Source organism: Cygnus olor, chromosome Z (genome assembly GCF_009769625.2).
Source record: "Cygnus olor isolate bCygOlo1 chromosome Z, bCygOlo1.pri.v2, whole genome shotgun sequence".
NCBI lineage: Eukaryota > Metazoa > Chordata > Aves > Anseriformes > Anatidae > Cygnus > Cygnus olor.
Genome location: NC_049198.1, coordinates 40,930,595 through 40,950,571, shown reverse-complemented (window position 1 = coordinate 40,950,571; position 19,977 = coordinate 40,930,595). Strand labels below are relative to the sequence as shown.

Below are 19,977 nucleotides of genomic sequence, written 5' to 3'. Positions count from 1 at the left end.
TTTTCAGTAAATATGGAACCTGGAATTATTTACATTCTAATTACTTCTCTCAAAAATCCGTAAAAAGATCTTGTGTACTTCATTTTCACCTTCTTTAAATCAGGATAATGCTGCATATGGAAGAGATTTAAGTCAGGCCTTACCTATAAGGCTCTCTCTGAAGCTGGCACATGGGAAAAACACTACAAAAAACTCTCCACTTCCCCCACCTAAAAAAAAGCAGTGTCTTCAACCCAGCCATACCTCAGACAAATAATCAGAAACAAAAAGATGTTTGCCGAAATGTTTTTCCTCCTATGATTCAATTTCAGGGATTAGGTAGTGTCAAAAAATTTGCAGACCACGTCTCACACATTCTCAGTATACAAACAGCAAAGGAGCAATTAAACAGGGAGGAGTGCATTTCAGTATTTCTTTAGGTACACAAATAAACACAACCAAAAGCACGTACCCACTGAGTCAACCTCGTCTGCCACCTTCCCACTATAACAATCTGTGTACAATATACAGCAGGTGGCCACTTTGTTTTACAGCATCTAAGCTTCAACCACTGCTAAAGACCAGCACAGCCCTTGCACAAGCAATACAAAAGGGCCCGAGAGACAAGTGGCTTGTGCCAGTGCCACAACACAGTTGGGCATTTTGCTGCCCTTCCCCGTCCTCGCTGAAGTTCCCATTTCTGAAGGCACGTGTTTTTTGCAGGAACGGCTTTACCACACAAACCAGAAAGCAAACGTTCATAGTTTACACAGGAAAAGCTTCTGCCACACCTGCCTGCAGTCATCTCTCTGCTCGGGCACTGGGCATGGGGTGGCAAAGAGCATCCACGCTCCCTGCCCGGCCCCCAGTCCGAGCCTCAGCCCACCTCTGCCCAGGTACCACCAGCAACATCATCCCGAGTCCACCCCCACCAAGTGCTGTGGCTCACCCAGAAGCTCCTCTCCTCTCTTCTCCACTGCACAGGCACGCACGAGAGGCAGAAAAAAAAACACCATCCGCGAGGAGGCAGAAATGCCTCTAAATTGCACACCTTCGCACCTAGCAGCAGGAGCTCTGGAGCACAGGGGCCGTGGGAGCAACAGCATGCGCTGACTCTAAGTTTTTTATTATACCCTGTGTGCACCTATCTGCATCTCAATACTCCCACAGCTTTGTGTACCTGCACACCTATAAAGTTGGTACATAATTTACTTAAACAGGCGTCGTTCTTCACATCTGTAAAAATGGAATACTCACTTAAAAATAACCAGAAATTACATAATTTCTGAGATGGAGCAAACAAGCACTTCTACCTCAAACACAGGATTGAAATTTTGACAAGCAGTGTATTAAAGAAGGAACTTTATAGCTTGATGGTTATATGTCACAATACAGAGCCATCCTTTTTTCCAATAAATGCCATTTGCTTATTTTTAAAGAAGACAATAAAAGTGACATAATAAAACAAAATGCTTAAAAATTAAACCAAAGCCTTCTTTCCGTTTTTTTTTTTTTTTTTTTTTTTTACTTTTACCCAGATATGTATAGAATGGTAAAGGCAAAATCATTTAAATCATTTCCTTAGTAATACAAGTAATATTTAAATAGATTTAATAGTGCTGCTCCAAACCAATGAATTATGAGTTTAAAACCTATTAAAATGTAATGTTTTTTTCCTGAGCTGAGGGGAGAGAGATTTAAATCCACTGAATTTTAATATTTCAGCTTGAGCTGCAGGAGGTAGAGAAAGTCCAAATGAACTATTCCATCAGCACCATTCAAGCATGAACATTTTAATCAGTTTTACTTCCTTGGAGTTCTCTAACACAGTTTACGCTGTCATTCTGAAAGCACTTAACACAGAGAGTGTGAAAAACCACCAAGGCTTGTTATTGCCTTCACAATTGATGGCAAATAATTTTGCAGACTTCCTATCATTAAAATGTCACTGCTAAAAATTGAGGTTCAGCATTTCTTGTGCTAAACTGCATTTTCTTTGAACACCATCACATACCTGTTCTTAAGTTTTTGGTGCATTTATCTGTTTCTGTGATAAACAGGCAGTAGCTTCCATTTCTGTCTTACCATCCAAATGCAGTTGAAAACTGACTATTTTAAAACAGGGAAAAAAAAAACATACTCTGATAAAATTCTTATAAAGTTGCAAGTTAAATTCCCTGGCTTCCTTATTAAAACGTAACCACACTCACACAGCATGTTCCGATTATATAGTACAATGGATTAAAAAAAAAAAACATTTTAAGAGAGTTAGACAACTCAATTTAGTAATACAGGAAATGAAAACATCATTCCTAATTAGATCATATTACTGATTTAAGGCTACAATTTGTGTGTTGTTCCAACAGTGTGAACTTGCAGTTTCTAATTTAAAAACACGGCAGCTATGACACATGACGAGATCAACTGGATGCATTATGTTGCTCATGCCGATGCACCCAACCTGGAGAGGGACACTGAGTGTGCACTACTAAGTACCCCAAGCAAGAATCCTGCACCATACTGCCCAAAGCAAATACCACCAGATACAGATTTGCAGAGCATGCTTATGATACATAGTTTTGGTTTAGTTTTTCTCCCTGTATCTCTCAAGAAGAAGATGGATGATATTTAACTTGTTTCAGTCCGTCAACAGTTTTAAACTGAACATGACCTGTGAAAGAAGTCATTATAACTGTGTTTCATTCCATTAAACACAACGAGTTTGTTGTCAGGAGAACAAGCAGTCTCTCCAGGTTCCAGGCTCACTTCAGTATTTTGCATTTAAACTGCACGGATCAGTGATTTGGTTCATTTACCAATGAAGATAGAATAATATTGCAAAGTTAAAAAGGTGCTTCATCAGATTCCATTAAATCAGAGAACATTCATATAAAAATATATATGTGAAACACAAAGAGAGACATGATTTGTGCACATTCTTTTCTTGTGCCATACCCCATTCCAGTAAAATGCATTTTAAACTCTAACCGTAGTTCCTCCACTCAAACGAAAAACAGTTCAGCATCAACGAGGTGAACTGAATATGGCCCCAAAGCACTGAGAAATCTAAGCTACATTTGTATTTCAAAAACTCAGACACTGCTTCCGCCTTCTTCCAATACACAATTCAATGGGTAATTAACAGATATCTTTTGAAAAACTATCAACAGAGAACAAACACTGGAAGCTTTTTAAATATCGGTGTTAAAAGAACACAAACTTTGTCAGACTTACCAAGCAGCAAAATAATATAAAACAACATAATTAGAGATATAAAGAAGACATGATTTCTAATTATGTGTTTTGCTTTTTTTTTTATTGGTATTCACTTTACAAAGTATGACAAGCCTTTTCGAGTCCCTTGCTACATTTTCAGACTCTGAATCTCTCTAAGAGCAGGCATAAAATTATTGTAGATATTCATGCAACTAGAACTTAAGCTCTTTTGATAACTTGCTATCTTATTTATTCAATTTTCAATGAATCTCTTAAAGACTGAATTAGATTACTTCCCCTTAAATCTGATGAACATGAAATTTTCAGTCTGTATTGCTCCTGTTTCTCTAAAACTATACAGAGGGCTACACAGTATTTTTTAAGTCAACATAAAACAAGAGTGAAAAAAAGGAAGGTAAAATCACTCTTCTGAGGGAGATGAGAGCTATCCCTTTTTAATCCACAGAAACAAAACTCAGATATTACAAAGATTTCAAGCAATGGAATCTCAATTGACTTGAAAAGATAAATTCAGACAGCAACAGACAAAATAGGAAATTCACTTCTGTCTGCTGGGGGCAGACCAATAAAAGTAACTGCTGGGCTCCCAGACAAGCTTTTAGCTTGTTTATATTTATTCTGTGTAGTTTAGCGGTTCATGAAGGCAGGATAAACTTAAATAACAAGTGCAATAGGCAGTATCTACAATGCCACATGCTCTACATCAATACACTTAACATTTACTAGGAATCTAATTACTTTTCACAGTCTTCCTAATATATGCAAGGGTGAATGACAAAAACGTACACAGACTGTGATATATTCATGTGCATGTGCGTGCATGTACACACGCACACACGCACAACGGTACGTGCACATACACAACAACACTACGTACACACTAGCAAAGCAGACGTATAAACTTCTACAACAAAGAAGCCAACCTTTAGCTACTTACTTTATGCAAAGAATGTTAATAGAAGGCAATATTTTTCGTTAGGTAATGAAAACTAATTGGGAAATTATTCATCTCCCACTCTCCCCACTGGAGCGTAAAAGACGTACAACAAATGTTATTCATGATTCTACACGACTCGCTCTGATTCACCCCCTTCTTTCTAACGGGTACTTCAGAGGAAATAAAGGTTACTCTTTTCCATTTATATCTTCTAATTGACTACCAGTGTTTTCTTGTGGTCAGAAGGATACAAAATAGAGTTAGAAACAGCCTATTAAAAACAAGCTACAATCAGACCACTGCTCTACACTACCGTCAGCAATGATCAGAAGAGTCCTGATTTCCTTGTTAAAAGACAGAGGCATAATTGAAGCAATATCTTCACTTCAGATTGATTATTCGGCGACCCTTATCCACATCTTCACTCAGCAATTTGAATTTTAATGAAAGTAAATGGAATAATTAGCATTTCAAAGTGTGTTTGATACACTGAATAAAAAAAAGGAAAAGACTTTTATGTATAATCTATACACAAAAGAAAAAGCATTTGGGAGGGGGCAGAATATGGGAAGCACAGTTGTAGTGTCTTCATTAGAATAACTTAAACAACTGCTTTTACCAGCTGCATAATTATACATGTGAATAATGTGCTATTAAGCTATGACTTCTCACCTTTATTTTATGTAGTGTGAGCAGCCATGGCTTTTGTTGTTATGCCTTTCCTCTCCACTCATAAAATGTAAACACTGTGGCTGCCCACACCCATAAACCTTGCAGGGCTTCTGTACTACCAGCCAATACTGCTGGTCGTAAAGCTTTTAAAAGAGGGGCTCCCCACACCTGTGTTTTTAGACAACCGGGACTGGAACCTGTGAATGAACTGGGGAAGGGTTATTGTGCTTCTTTTGCTCTATTTAAGCAAAAGGTAGCTGAATCATTTTTTAATGTAGAGAGAGAAATGTGTGGCATATATTTATGGTCTCAGGCTACCACACAGAAAAACACACGGGCAGCGGCAAGGGGAATAACCAACCCCTCAGCAACGCACAATGCATCATACAAAGGCTATCTGTTAGCATGGCTAGGGAAGCAGGCTGGCAAGCAGTATGCAAAGGAAGCAATGTGGCTTAAAAAGGACAACAGAAAACAGATACCCACTCCGCTTCAGGGAATGGATACAACACAGACATTAACCCTCTTAGTCTTCTCAGCGCAGCACAAGCGGAAGTTTTCAAGCAGCAACCAGCTTTTACAAAGATCAAGCTACCCAACTCCCTTCCCCACTGCCCCCAGCTTTTGCCCACCTGATAGAAATGAGTTCAAAAAAGAAAGAAAGAAAAAGAAAGCTGTTTTCAAATACTATTAGAGCTGAAACGGAAAGACCACATACCCCAATGATTGCGTTCAGTTCTGCCATGGTCACTTGCTTGGCACGCTCCACAGCCTGCACCACTTGTTGCTGGTGCTATAAATGAAGACCAGAAACAGAATAAAATTATTTAAAAAAAAATACTAAGCACAATTTTTTTTTCCTTTTTTTTTTCTTTTAAATCACATGCAGGGCTTGAAATAATTGTTCTCTAACAGGCAGTCAAATTTTGTGTATAAGGTAAGAGGAGGATTTTATTTATGCTGTTACTTGACAGGAATTACACCCTTACCACCAAAAAGAGCTATTTTATAACCCAGCTATATGGGGGGACCTGTCTTCCTTTTGTTCACAAGCACAGTGTGCTCCTGAATTTACATGCCACCTTATAAAGCAAACCACTTTCCTTAAAGGCATGGAAACTTTTTCATTAAAAAAAAAAAAAAAAAGGCATACTGGAAAATGAAAGGTATGTATTTTCAACAACCACACAGTGCCCACATCACTGAAGGATATATAGATTCTCCTCCTTGGTACATTTCAAAGCAGCTCAACCGTAAGAAAGAAATTTAAAATGCCATTCACAATTCTGTCAAACACGTGAAAGAGAACTAATTATTTCAATCCCCAACATATAAATTTTAATAGCTTTAAAAAGTCCATCAAAAACACATGGTCTAATTAACAACACAGTTTACAAGCTTCAGTGGTTATATTATCTCAGTTTGAGTGATACTGTATTAGTGCAGTAAATTCAAAATTGCTGTATGCTGAAAACTGATTGGTATTTATTTGAAAACATCAGCTACAAATAAAAGCAAGGTCCTAATCCTGCAACCAGACCTGTGCCAGTTTGGAGCTCCAGTGGTAGCAAATTCATCTGTACATGCAGCCTTGCAGGATCAGCATTAGAAACGACAAATTGGTGCAATGTAGGGCCAGGGCGAACTGCAAGTAGGTTGTATGATCGGTACTGGGCGTGAATCACCTTTGATTTAGAGCCACAAGCTGAGCATGGTAAGGCAGCCTGAACTCGGATGGAAGCAAGGGCCCTACAGAAAGGCTCTGTTGCACTAGGGTTTGGCATTCAGGGATATGTCAGTTCTCAGTGTTCCCCCCACTACTATCTTTGTAATAAAGGGAAAACAGAGCCTGCAACGCAGAAACAAAAATCACATTGTCCTTTCCCCTAAAAGCTCTCGGGACAAGGAGAACCAAGCCTAAAAATTCACCCATAACCATGAAAAATGTTGACCCCAGCTACGAAAAATGGATGCTTGCAATAATGAAAGAGGTAATCTAGAAACATTCCTGGAGGGTAGAAAATGGTTTTAAGGTTTGTTTGTTTTTAAGCAAAGAAGAATTAAATGACGGAAATGCCAGGAGAGCAAATAACATACTGCTGCAAACAGAATCACAGCAGTCCCATTTAGGGTTTTCTAAAGCTACAGTGCTAACATAAACCAAATCTGTCACTTAAGAGCAGCCAACATAAAGAACGAAAAGCAGGCCTGAACATGAGCAAATGTGTTCTTGGCATTTGGGAAAAAAACCTGCAGTGACTGATGTATCACCATCATGGATAACCGCTAAAAAGGAAATTACAATTCTCAAGCCTCGAGTTCCTGATGATGTGTTATCATCTCCAGGTCATCACGTGATGAGGACAGGTACAGCTTGCATAAATAATGTAGCTGAAAGCCCTGTGATAAGTGGCTTTATAAGGCAAGGGGGCGACCATAAAAATTGCAACACCATTTTCTGGTGGAGGTCATTTATATCAAAAATGGATTATAGTGTTTGATCCTGTAATAATAAATAAATAAATACAAAATAATAATAAATAAAAAAAACATGAACAACTTATTTGGAGAACAAAAACAACCCACCTCATTTACTGAGAGGTTTACAGTCATCATTGCTTTCCTAACATCCCCTAGGCAATGCCATTTTACATGGAAGTAAAGACAGGAATGTAGTTCTTGATTTGTACATATGAGCACTCTTTACAATTCCAACACCCATTTAGTTAAATCCTGTTCCCAGGGCCACGGGGAGGAAAAGAAAAACTTCTGAGGAACCTGCAGAAAGCTGGCCTAAAACATCAAAGCTATTGCGGAAATGACTTCAATTTCCATCCAGGCTTTGAAAAAATAAGTCAACTCTGCAACAGTTTAAATGGTTTCTTTTCCTTTACAGCAAACGTATAAAGAATGGCTCTGAAGAGTATTTGGGAAAAACATCGTTTCGTTCCCAGGTGTGGAGAACAGAAGGTGGAAGGGTCAAGTACCAAAATCTCACTTTAAGATTTTTGCTGAAAAGCACTGTAAGACAGAAATTCCCTAAGCAGTCTCACAAGGCATCTTTCATTGATTCTAATAGGTTTGAGATCAAGCCTTCATAGAGAGGAGAAAACCCACGGGCCTTATAACACTGAACCTAAATTAGGTATAGTAGAAACAATTAAAACTCTCTATTGCTAGCTGCTTTAACATTGATTTAATCTTCAGTGGCACGGTATGCACAACACCCAAAATAGATGGTCTGTAATTAGCCTCTCCATCATTTCCAACTCAGCTCAGCAACCCACTCACATCCAGCTCCCTCCCTGCTCCTTGACACCCCACCGGAGGCCTGCCCCAAGCGACCCATAAGTTACTTCGAGTCACAGATGCAAACAACACACACCACAGCATCACGGCAAGCAAAAACTGAGCAGTCCCTGTGCCGACTTGCACCTTTTTGGCGAGGGGACCCCAACTCATTTGCCTCAGCAGAGCAAACAAGAAGGCACAGGGCAGTGCTCTGGGGTCCCAGCACAACCCGAAGCCCACGTGAGGAGCAGGCAATGCACACAGTGAACGGGGCGGCAGTGCGGAAGGACAAACAGCCCCGCTTCCAGATGGATGCTCGGAGGCATTCTGCTGCAAGTGCTCCAGTAACCAGCAGCACCGTGTTAACACCACACAGTAGTCAGCCCCTGAAGTGGTCATGGAAAGGCTTAAAGCCAGGTAAGAAATACATAAATAAATAAAAATGTGACTTTTCTTTTTCCAGCTGAGTAAAGACGGGGTTGCAGCTTTCACACACACTTTAATGCTAGCCTTCCGCCCTGTACACAAACAAATAGCAAACCATTTTTCTTCAGATATGAGAAAACAGTATTTTACATCGCATTTAACAGGCCAGAGCAATGAACTCAATACCCTGCCCTGCCTGTCACCCTGACTAGTATCGTTTCTCGTTTTTAACTTCTTCCCTGTCTCTTCTCTTCAGCCCTTTCTGTTTTCTGTAATGAGCGGTGTCTGCAGTTGCCTTCTGTTGGAAAATCTTCTCCTTTCAGTCTCATGGTGGGTAGCGACAGAGACCACAAGTAGGATGGAGGCATTTTCACCATCACATTGTCTTACCACACTGTCTGTCACCTAGCCCTGGCTCCTGCACATGCATTGCAGCATGGTAGAAAATACCTGGGTTTTGTGTTTTTTTTTTTTATAACATGTCAGAGCTCCCTGCTGCTTCCAATGACAGGTGAGCCATGCTGATGGCAGCCAAGCAGCAGAAATTCCTCCTGACAAGCATGCACAGGAGCTGGTGTTAAAAATACCTAATTCCAGCCTTTCTCAGCACCACTAACAAAACCCGATGCAAAACTCAATGAACAATTTACTTTGCAGAAGCAAGTGGATTTTGCCATGTTTTATTCATATTATTTTGTTGTTGTATTATCTGTTTAGAGGGAGTACAGACCAGGTCTTGCTTAAGAACTGCAGCAGTGTCATTCTGAAAAGCCTGATCTAGAGACAGCATAATGAGATGAAGCAGTGCTGAAAACACTAGTGAGAACCAGAGAGAAAAAAACACATTTACAGTGGAGTACAGCACTCTTAGGAAACTAAAAAGGACCAGCAGGGTCACTGAATCCACACACTGTAACTCAGACAAGAGATAACAACCACTTCATAAAATCCTAAGAAAACTACTAGTGATATATGCATAAATTGCTAATAAGATGCCTTTCTTGATAGAAGGATTACAGATACCTGACAGCTCCCTTGTACTCGTTTCAGCTCTAGTCTTGGGCAAGCCCTAGATGAAGGCAGATAGTTTTCTCAGAGTTTTCTCAGCCTCTCATATCTCAGACCAACACTTACTTCCTTTTGAATAACATTTAAGGACTCCTGCTCTGCTTCTGTATAATGTGTGTCATGCTCTTCACCCAAATTTACTGAGCTTTAGAAGCACCTCCTGGGAATATACATACAGAGAAGAGCGAGCATGTTATGGCCCATATCCATCTTGCAAAAGGAAAAACATCCACTAATATAAAGGTGTTTGAGGAGAAAAGACTGGATTTGGTAACACACGCAGCATTTCATTTTTGTGTGTTTCTTTGCACATATGCATGCAATTGTTTGGCATTTGATCGTGCTTCTAAGTAGACATGACCACCTTATTTTGCATGGGGAACTGAAGACCCCCATTAAAGCAAGTTGTCTGGCTTGTTGTTATTGAAGTTTAATGGTAGTTGGAAGGGATGGTGAACCTTCAGAAAATGTTTCTCATAGCTTCCTCCAGTCTACATAATGCTTGCAGTGTGGCATGGAAGTCGACAGGGGACAATCCTATGAACATTTGTTTGGCTTCTCAAGCAACATTTGTAGCTTGTGCTGAGCTCCAGACTGCCACGACTACTTTGTTAGCTGTAAATCAGTCAGCTTGTGTGTGTCTGCATGAATATAAACACAGTCAATATTTACTCAAAATCAGGTAACCATGATATAAGAGCAACTGTAGTCACACTGAACAAACACAGCACTCCAGCACATGAGTTCATTTGCCTCTCAGGGCACACTGACAGAGTTGAAAGGCAATAGCCACTGGTTGCACCCAGTCACACACACCACGTTGACCAGACAGGAACCAGACTCGACTTGAAAGCTGCAGGGTTATGCAAACGCCATGCTGTGCTGCAGCTGGTACACTCAGCTGAGAAGAAGCATAAATTAGCAGAGTAATAATTTACAGCTTTAGACCCCAAATGAATAGTGTCTAACTGGTTAGATCATCAGATGATATAACATCAGCTACCTACACCAGCTGCAGCTGATCTACATTAAGTTAACTGAGTGCTAACAGTTACTCCAAGTATTTACCTACAGCTTGAAGGCACCCCTTTCCTCATATATAATAGAAAGTACTTTGAGAACACTGATATCTTACAACATCACACAGAGGTGGAAAATGACTGTTGCAACACAGGAAGTCTGCAACAGCAGCAGAAATTGAACGCTGATCACCCCTGAGGTTCATCTCATGCCCCGACCACAAAGTCATTCTTTCTTATCAAAATGGGAAGCTTGTCTTTCTTGATGATATTCTTTACAGTCTTCCTAAGCTGGAATCAATGTAAAAACAAGGTACCACTTGACTGCATATTTAGGCAGGTTAAAAAATTTATTTTCAAGGTATACTTAGGTAATCTACAGCACTGTAAAACTGACTCAAGTCTTCTGTCTGGAGAACTTCCTGAATATTTTACTGGATTGCTCCTTGAAACAAAGCAGGCAGTAAGGCACAGTAGGGTGACGTATTGTAATTGCATCCTTTTCATGAGATCTCTAGTGATTTTGGCCACGATTTCTTACTTCTAAGTGAGTTATCGCAAGCCATTGATTCCTTACAAAGTTAACAAGCAATAAGACAAGTTAACCTGGTGCTATTATGAGGCAATAATGTTGCCATCAGTGCATGTAACCACTGTATTTTGTTCATTTTTCCCTCAGGCACAATACAAAGGAGTCTGATCACATTTTTCAGCCACTATTCCACAATTAGACTGTATGCAAACTGCATAAACAGCAAAAGCACGCTGCAATTCAATTCTCTATTAATCTAGATGATGAAATAAAGAGGCTTCCATTAAGACTCTTACTTCTTAAAGATACAAATTAGATAGAAACCAAGACTAGCAGAACATTCAAAACTGGAGATCAGTTCTCTTTTGTCTCATCAGCATATGCTGCCGAAATAACCTGATTTTAAGAAGTGTTTGTATTTATAGAAGTCATGCAGTCACCAATATTTTCTTAACCCCGATACGAAAACTATCACCATCGGTGGCACTGTCAAGAAATGTGAAAAGTTTTTTTGCACTTCCCCTTTCAATCTTTCTTTGCTGTCTAGCCCTGCTCCCTTCTTGCTAGATGAACTAAAAAACACGTTTGCCTCCAAGCAAGACAAATGTGTACACTGGCTTTTTGGAAGTGTTCCCTTTTGTCTTTGTCAATGCATGTAAAAATACTGAAGTTGTGAACTTTTCTTGACCTCTCCATTTCCTTTGTAGCCTGAAGAGCTTTGACATCACAGAGCATGCACAGAGAAGCAGATGTAAGACTTGGTAAACAAGACATGCAAACAGGTGAAGGAAACTTTACGGGCCATGGTTCTGAAAAGCAAAGGCTCACTAGCACAGAAACCATAAGAGATATTGTTTTCAGATCTAAAAACTTAACTCAAAGCTCTGATTTAAAGCCTAAAAAAGAAAACGGTGGTCACGAAACATACCGACAATAGTGCGCTTAAGCCCTTACTGCATGGTACAGTACCCATGACAGAAGCGGGACAACATCATTTACTAAATTTACAATCTGGATCATCTCTGTTGTCTAGTTCTTACAACAAGCATATTAGTGAGAAAGCCACTGAAATGGTTAAGTTCATGATTATTTTAAAATTATGTTCTCCATGCCTGGCTTGATGGCCAGGAGGTTGTCAAATACTGATCAGAGCCTTTGGCTTATAGTTCAGAAGTTACAGCATGTGAGCATCACAAGGGAGGTTCGCATTGACTGAGGAAAAGTAAGAAGCACGATGTGAAGCCACCACAATGCCTCCTCTCTCTAATACATGCACTTAAACTGTATCAATACCAGCTTTCAGGAGAATGACTCCAGGGTGATCTAGTACCAGGGAGAGGAGAGCATGATGAAAAACAGAGCAGAGAAAAAGGAGAGAGTCTGCTCACCTATGTGGGATGCCACTAACACTAAAGCTCAAAAACTCACTGCCCTTTTTTTTTTTAAAAAAAAAAAAAATTCCACATAGATGGGGTAGACACTAACGCTTTCAAAATCAGAGCCAAAGGCCAAAATTTAGCAGTCACTGTAAACAAAACACATCTCACTTCAGATGTACTCCCTGGCAAGAACCAGACCTGCTCCAGGAAGAACAGGCTAGGTTCTGGAAGCAGAGCAGGCAGAGCAGTGCAACTTGCTTGTGTACCAGAATTCTGCTTAGGATTTCATCTGAAAATAGCAGTACCAATAGTAGTATAGCGGTACAGAGTTTCTAAACACTGTATCACATAATCAGGAGAAGATGTCTCTGTCATGGAATACTGATCGTGTGCCTTCGCCAAGATCACAGCTTTGCCTGCCAAGTACTCACCCCTGCCTTTGTTTCAAAATCGTGACATTTTCGTGCTCGCTTTAGCATGAGTATGAATCAGCTTTACACTTCATTTTTACATGCTGTGTTATTCCTGTGCAGCAAATAAACCCCCCTAACTAGAAGTACAGCAATTCCATAGCAGTCGAAATACAAAATCAACAGTTACCCGTTTTAGATCCACGCAGCACTTGAATTCTGGTCCCCCAGCAATCTAACTAGATCATTAGACATCATTTAGTTTCCACAAACCCATCTTTACAGGCAAGGAGCACTGCTGCGCTCGCAGACACTGCCAGGTCCTAGTTTTGATAGCGTCATTCTCGTTTCAGACGCAGGCAGACGTGGGCGCATGTATACAGGCAGCATCAGTTGAATGCTGGTGCTGAGCACACGTCCCCTGGTACGCAGCAGGATGAGCAGCTCTCTTCAAATGCAATGGCACTTTATGGAGCAGCTGAAAAGGTGGCGGAAAGAGCCCTAGCATATTCTCAGGCACGGATATGATGTTTTATGTATGCAACACAAAGAAATACAGCTTCCAGCTTTGACTTCTCAGCTACTGAAGCGAAACCACACATTAAACAGATGCGCACCAGCGGGCACTGTCAGACCCCACCTCCCCGTCCCTCTCCCGCAGTAGGGTGGGGAGGGGAAGCCATCACGCACGCAACATCTCCTGTCATGCACCACGCTGCCATTTCACTTTGCACATGCCTGCGGCTCCAAGGCTCCCTCGCTAGCTCCAACCAACTCCCGCAAATCCCAGTGCCCCTCCAAGCATCTACTGCGCACTCGGGATAATACCGGCAAAGAGTAATTTGGAGAAAATTAGTGCTTAGAGAAATTAGCTCACAGTGAGTTTCAATCTTCTGTCTATATTCCCCAAATACGCAGAAAACATAAAAGGATTTACGGTAATAAGTAATCTGGGATGCGGAGAGAAAACACGCAGAAAAAAAGCTGCATTTGTAGGTCTATTCTGTTGAGCACCACTACTCATTTCACCAAAACATAAGTTTCTGCCAAACTTTAAAGCTTGCTGCCAGGAATGTAGCACAAATCATGCCTTTCTAGCATTTTTGCAAGCTACCCTCTGATTTCAGGTTGACAAAGTCAGAATTGTGAGCAAAACTGCATTTGCGTGTGACAGCAAAGTATTTAAACAAGTAAAATTTTGCTTAACACATTACAACACTCTCAATTTCATAAACACATTTAAATGACATTATAATAGAATTGGAGAGGATAATTAAGTTACAATGAGGACAATGCAGTGGAAAGTCATCTACAAGCACTATGAGATTTATAAATGAACAGTCTTAACACCAAGTCCCATTTTTGTAACAGATACGATGAGGCAATTGTTTAGATTAGTACCAGTGCAAACTACTACCTACCTCTTGGGACAGGAAAGGAATAACTTGTGCACATATAGCATTCAGCCTCTTGACAATTTCTGCCTGCAAATGACAAGAAGAAAGAAGTTTTAATTATATAAATTCTCAGATGCAACTGTTACCCATGAGCACAGAACATATGTTTGTTTGTTTCCATCTCTAGCCACCTTCTGGCTAGGATAGCTTAGCAGAAGCATTTGGATGCCTGTTCAATAGTTCCTAGCAGACAGTCATTTCTGGCTAAAAAGTTTTACAGTTTAGAACTTCCATATAAGACAAAGAGAAGTTAATTTTCATTATATAAACAAAGACATTTGTTTTTAAAGAAAGACTCTTCAGGAGATTTAACAAAAAAGAAAAACAAAATACTGTGTATTGCACTAAAATCTCTCCTAAGAGGCAAAAAGAAGTATCACTTCAAATTACGACAATGCCACTGTAAGCGAAGGGATCAAATAAACCAATTACTTCTATATGTACACTGGGAGAATGTTAGCCATACTATATACAACTTCACTGATAATAATTTTATACATATTTTATAAATTTATATTTATATATTCTTGCATAATTGTATCATATTTTTGCCATTATCAAATCCAAGGTTAACAGTAGTTACTTTCATGATGCAGACCATAATCATGATCAGAAATGGATAATATATGATGCTTTATTTCCGCGCTGCAGAATTCTTATTCTGTGTATCTAATCTGCAAATCTCAATAAAGACAGAGGAGATTTGGAGAGATAACACAAGAATTACAGCTTTAGTGACAGAACATTTAAAGTGATGTAGACTTTCTTACAATAAATTGTAACTTTCTTATAATAAATTATAACCAGGGCCAGTTCTTCATTATACAGTAGGACAGAATGCTCTTCCTCTTGCAAAATCACTAACCATATGACAAAGACGTATAAACTTGTGCAATTTGGGCTTCCTTCTTTTACCAGCAACCCCTCTGGCCTTTTTGCTATGCAGTCTCTTAAATTGCACAACCTTAGAAATGAACCGACAGAACAGAAAGGCCCAGAACTAGCATTAAAAAAGACAGAACTACACAGAAAATAAACCCGTGTTCAAGGAATATTACAGTTACGTAGCTACATAACCAGAAGACATGGAATGCTGGAGGTAAGGGCATGTGTGAAACTAACTCTGCCCCCTTGTGCGTACTGTGACACACTCGTGTTTACACATGCTACTTCTCAATGCAATTTCTTCATTTCTCCAAAATCCATTTAAACTCCCATAGGTTATTTATGTATCAATCTCTATGTTGCACTATCCCAGCATCTTCTCACTGATCTTCATGATTTATGCAAGTCCCCATCTCACTAAAGTTATGCATTTTAATACGTTTGACATTCATCTACTAGACATTTTCTGTTTTACCAGCAAGCATAGACACCTTAAATGACACTTGAGAATATTTCATCACAAAGCTAAATTATCTGCTGATTTCAAAGGTCTATACATGCCTATAATATCAGATATGCTACAATGCAAAACCTAAATACTCCTTTAAATAGACAGTGTTTGCTATTTCATCCTGAGATTTATGAACTGCTTGTTACATTAAGCAATACAGGGAGCTACGAGATGTGTGTCTACGCTTCAGCCAGAAAGGCTTCATGATCTAATACTGCATTATTTGAGAAGCAGTATTTGATTAAGGAATTGTAGACTGTAATACAATGCACTCTTAAAAAGTACCTGTGCTGTAGTAGTTCAAGCACCATTAATTCAGTCATTTCCAAATTTTGGGTCCCAGCCACAGTTTTTGTTTTTGTTTTTTTCCCCCAAGGAATCTCCTGAGTGCCTTAAAACCAAAAAGAAAACTACATGTCCTGCTCTCGAAGGCTTTTCCACAGGAAGAGAAAACACCAAAGCACTGCTGTCCGTGACTCAAGGTGGAGTCCCTCTGGCCTACCCTTTAAGCAGTAATAAAACAGAAGTGATGCTTTTCTCACTATGGAACAACACCTCCTAAACAATTCCACCCATAAAATGCCTGTCACAACTACACGCACCTCCCACACAGCCCCAGGGGACTTTTCCCTTGGCTATGCTCAGCAGAAGACTACTCCCCACCTTAGCTGGACAACTCAAACTCGGTGATCAAATATGAGCAGTTACACAACCTTAACAGACCTCTTGGTATCAGCCGCACCAGAGTACAGAACAGTGGGGGTCCTTTCATGCAGGAAGGTGAACTGAGTGAGAAAGCACCTGGCCCAATGTACAGAGAAGAAAAAGAGCTCAGTGACGGCTTTAGGAGATGCTAAGACATCCCTTAGCCATAGTTCTCAGCTAGCCATGGGGCCTGCTGGACCAGTCACAACAGAGCTGAGAAGCCTAGGCACAGCCTCTAAAACTAAGATGACTTCCTTGTTAAAATTGTCTTCACTTCCCATGGCAATGAGCTTTCCTTGTTGTGTGGTCCTGCGTATGCTTGCATTTTACCACTAACGCAACACTAACGCTTAGATAAAATTCAGAGCAGTTTCCAGAAAGACAGTTGTTTTGAAGAGCAAAAATAACTATTACAAGGTCCTGGCAAGGGAAGCAAAAGGAGGAAGTGATCAATAAGAAGTAATACGCACCATCTCACGGCGCTGCTATGCCAAAGGCAGTGATAGAGCCACCTGATGAAGAGGGAGTCAAAACACCAGATCTGGGAGTAGGTCGCTTCGCATGGCACTCCGCAGACCCCTCTGCTCCTCAGCAGAGTAAGCGTGCAGCAAGGAAACACCCCATATAAGAAGCAGGACCTGACTGACAGTCTGCAGAGGTATAGCTGGACTGAGACATGGGCTGCCTGACCCTGGAGATCACAGATTGCAGGAAAGAAAGTGCCAGGTACGTGCACAAATGCTAGGAAGGATATGACACATTGTGCAGTCTGACAACCTCAAAAGACCTGCTCTGCTTTTGTCTGCCAGAGACAGGGAGACTTCACGAAGGGTACACAATCCACTTTATTATTCCACAATGCTTTGGGCCTTGACTCTAAAGCAACTGCTTTTCAACTTCCTCAGAAAGTTGTCTTTGGATGCCTCTTGCTATTGCCAAAACAGACACTGAGAACTGTAAAACAGACACTGAACTATTCTTGAATATTCAAGGATGAAGTCTTCAATAATTTCAAAAATATTCCAGAAAGAGTTAGAACTTCAGCATTAGCCCTCCAGTGCCTGCAGATATTGCTGGGAAGACTTTAATTACGCTTCAATTATTCCTTAAATTCAGAAAAGAAAAAATCAGAGGCTTCTTTACAAACGAGCCAATAGCATAGCCTGCAGATGAAGTTCACCTAGGTTTATGTTAGGTTCATGTTCTTTTAAGTGTTGCCAAAAGCATCAGAAATGCACTACAGTCACCCTTCTTCCAGCTACTCTGAAACCCCACAGAGGTGCTGGACTCGATGGCAGAGGGACTTTCAGCGCTTGGGACTGAAACATGATGCCCAAAGCAACATACAAAATTTTAAGGGGGTCTTGCTTCTTTCCCAAACTTTCATACAATTTCTCTAAATCGTAATTTCGTACCAACAAATTTGTTTCTTTAGCCATCAGCAAGTATTTATAGCAAAAAGTATGGGCAAGCTGTATGCTCACACAGCACATTTGTCAGCTTATAGCAATGAGCAGGTTATCAGAGGCAGAAAACTATATGATTAGAGAATTCAATGTGGCTTTATACGCAGCTGAGAACACATGGGTAAAAAAAAGGAACAAAGCATGTTTGTTGTTTTAACACTAAAGTCTCCTGATGCACGCTGTGTACTCAAACAGTCAAATGTGAAAGGCATTTTTAAACAAATGCTTATTATTTCAAGTGTAAAGATGGCAGGGATGCCTCAGGATACTGTTCGTTTTGCCCGAGGAATGTTGTCTGCAGTAAGCATTTCCAGTGGTCCAGAATTGAATAGTTAACACAACAACACTCAGCGATGCAAGAATGTTTTCTCATCGCCTTGCTCAGTGTTAGGTATTAAACTAATGATCCCAAACCGTAACAACTCAAGAACCAAAACACACCTTTTGTGTATTTGTTTTTTGCTTAGTATGAAGAAAAAAAAAAAAGTGATGTACAAAACAAATCTTAAACTAGACATTTTAATTTAGTAAAAGCAAAGTATCCTCTGCCATGGCACTGCAACCACTTTTGCAATTAACTGCATAGAATAATCCAACAGCAATACGCTCAAGTGCTTATTACAACTGCAATTTGACAAAAAGCTAACCAACTAAAGCTAGTTAGAGTGGATTTCTCACAAGGACACCCTAAGATCTAAAGGTGTAGACACTGATAATGCAGGCTAGCGTCTTGGTAGGCCTACTACAACCATGATTAGACAAGACCTGAAAACTCCGTAATGTACAAAGTAAGAGACAAAACAAAAACACAAGTCTGCATTACATTTCCATGTTGACAGAGACTTTTAGAAATATACGTTTAAATAGCAGTTTAAGACCTTCTATTTTCTCTTAGATGCCATACCAATGTTTTTTTCATGATCAGCCTAATTGGCAGGAGAAGGAAAAAGTATGATTTCATAAAATAAGGCAGCCAATTCCTCACATTGAAAGCTAAAGTTGCCTCGGAAACACTGCTGCTTCCACAGCCATCTAATTTTGCCTCCTTTGTCCCATGGGACCAAGCTTTAGAGAGGCATCATTTATTTACAGGCCTTTCCACTGGGCTTCAGTTATCGGCCAATAATGCTGTGGACACACACTTCTAATGGCCTATGTTTTGAAACCAAGTCTAATCTAATGGCGCAGCGCCCAAACTCCTTTTCCAGCATAGCCATTAAAGGATGTAGGTTATTGCTGTTGTCACCATTGATATTTGTCATTGTAATGTAATTAGGGCCCTAAAATGATGCATTACAGCCCTTGGCACAGCTTCTATTAAAATCTTTTCTTCTGCTCACTGAACTGTGACCTGCTTTCTGATGAATAACAGACAGACAGCTTTAGGGTGAGGAGCAGATTCATCAAAGAAGTATTTTTCAGCATTGGAAATAAAATAAATAAATAAATAAATAACGGAGGGCAACCTAAGGAAAAAAGCACAAGGGAAAAAAAAAAAAGCACAGAGCGCATTTGAATTTCATCTGACCACTTGAAATTCTGATTGCATCTGATGAATCTTTCTTAGGACAATATATTCCCAGTCTGTGAATCACATGGTTAATCAGGGCTCTAATCTGCTATCCATCAGCCTATGCCAGCACTGTAACTTCCAATCAAATTTATAGGTTATGTGGGTCACGCATCCCTGAACAACTACATTCACGGATATCCCATTTAAACCGGCACAGATTCTGAAATGCTGTTGTTAGGGTTACTGAATGTTATAATACTATTCAAAGCTTTATGAAAGCTCCTGATAAACAGCTGCTAAATTATTGCCTGTGGATACAGCATGATGCTCTGAAATAGCATTAATGGCCCAATAAAAGGGCAATTGTTCATGCCAAAATATAAAAAGGATAGCTTTTGCTGCCACAGTTTGTCAAATATGTTAACAAACAACGACACTTCTATTACTCCTTTCCCTAAACACAAAAGGTGTTTGGTTTTGCATAAAAACA

The 19,977-nt window shown here is 39.9% G+C and overlaps 1 protein-coding gene across 2 annotated transcripts in view; it reads right to left on the bottom strand.

The window, feature by feature from the left end:
* TLE4 (TLE family member 4, transcriptional corepressor) overlaps positions 1–19,977 on the bottom strand; it is a 95,699-nt gene that overhangs the window by 49,949 nt on the left and 25,773 nt on the right. For both annotated transcript variants that reach the window (XM_040540884.1, XM_040540885.1), the window contains exons 5-6: positions 14,372–14,434; positions 5,544–5,618 (exon numbers count right to left, since the gene is read on the bottom strand). In XM_040540884.1, coding sequence (XP_040396818.1) covers positions 5,544–5,618; positions 14,372–14,434 — 138 coding nt within the window. The remainder of the gene's footprint in view (positions 1–5,543; positions 5,619–14,371; positions 14,435–19,977) is intronic.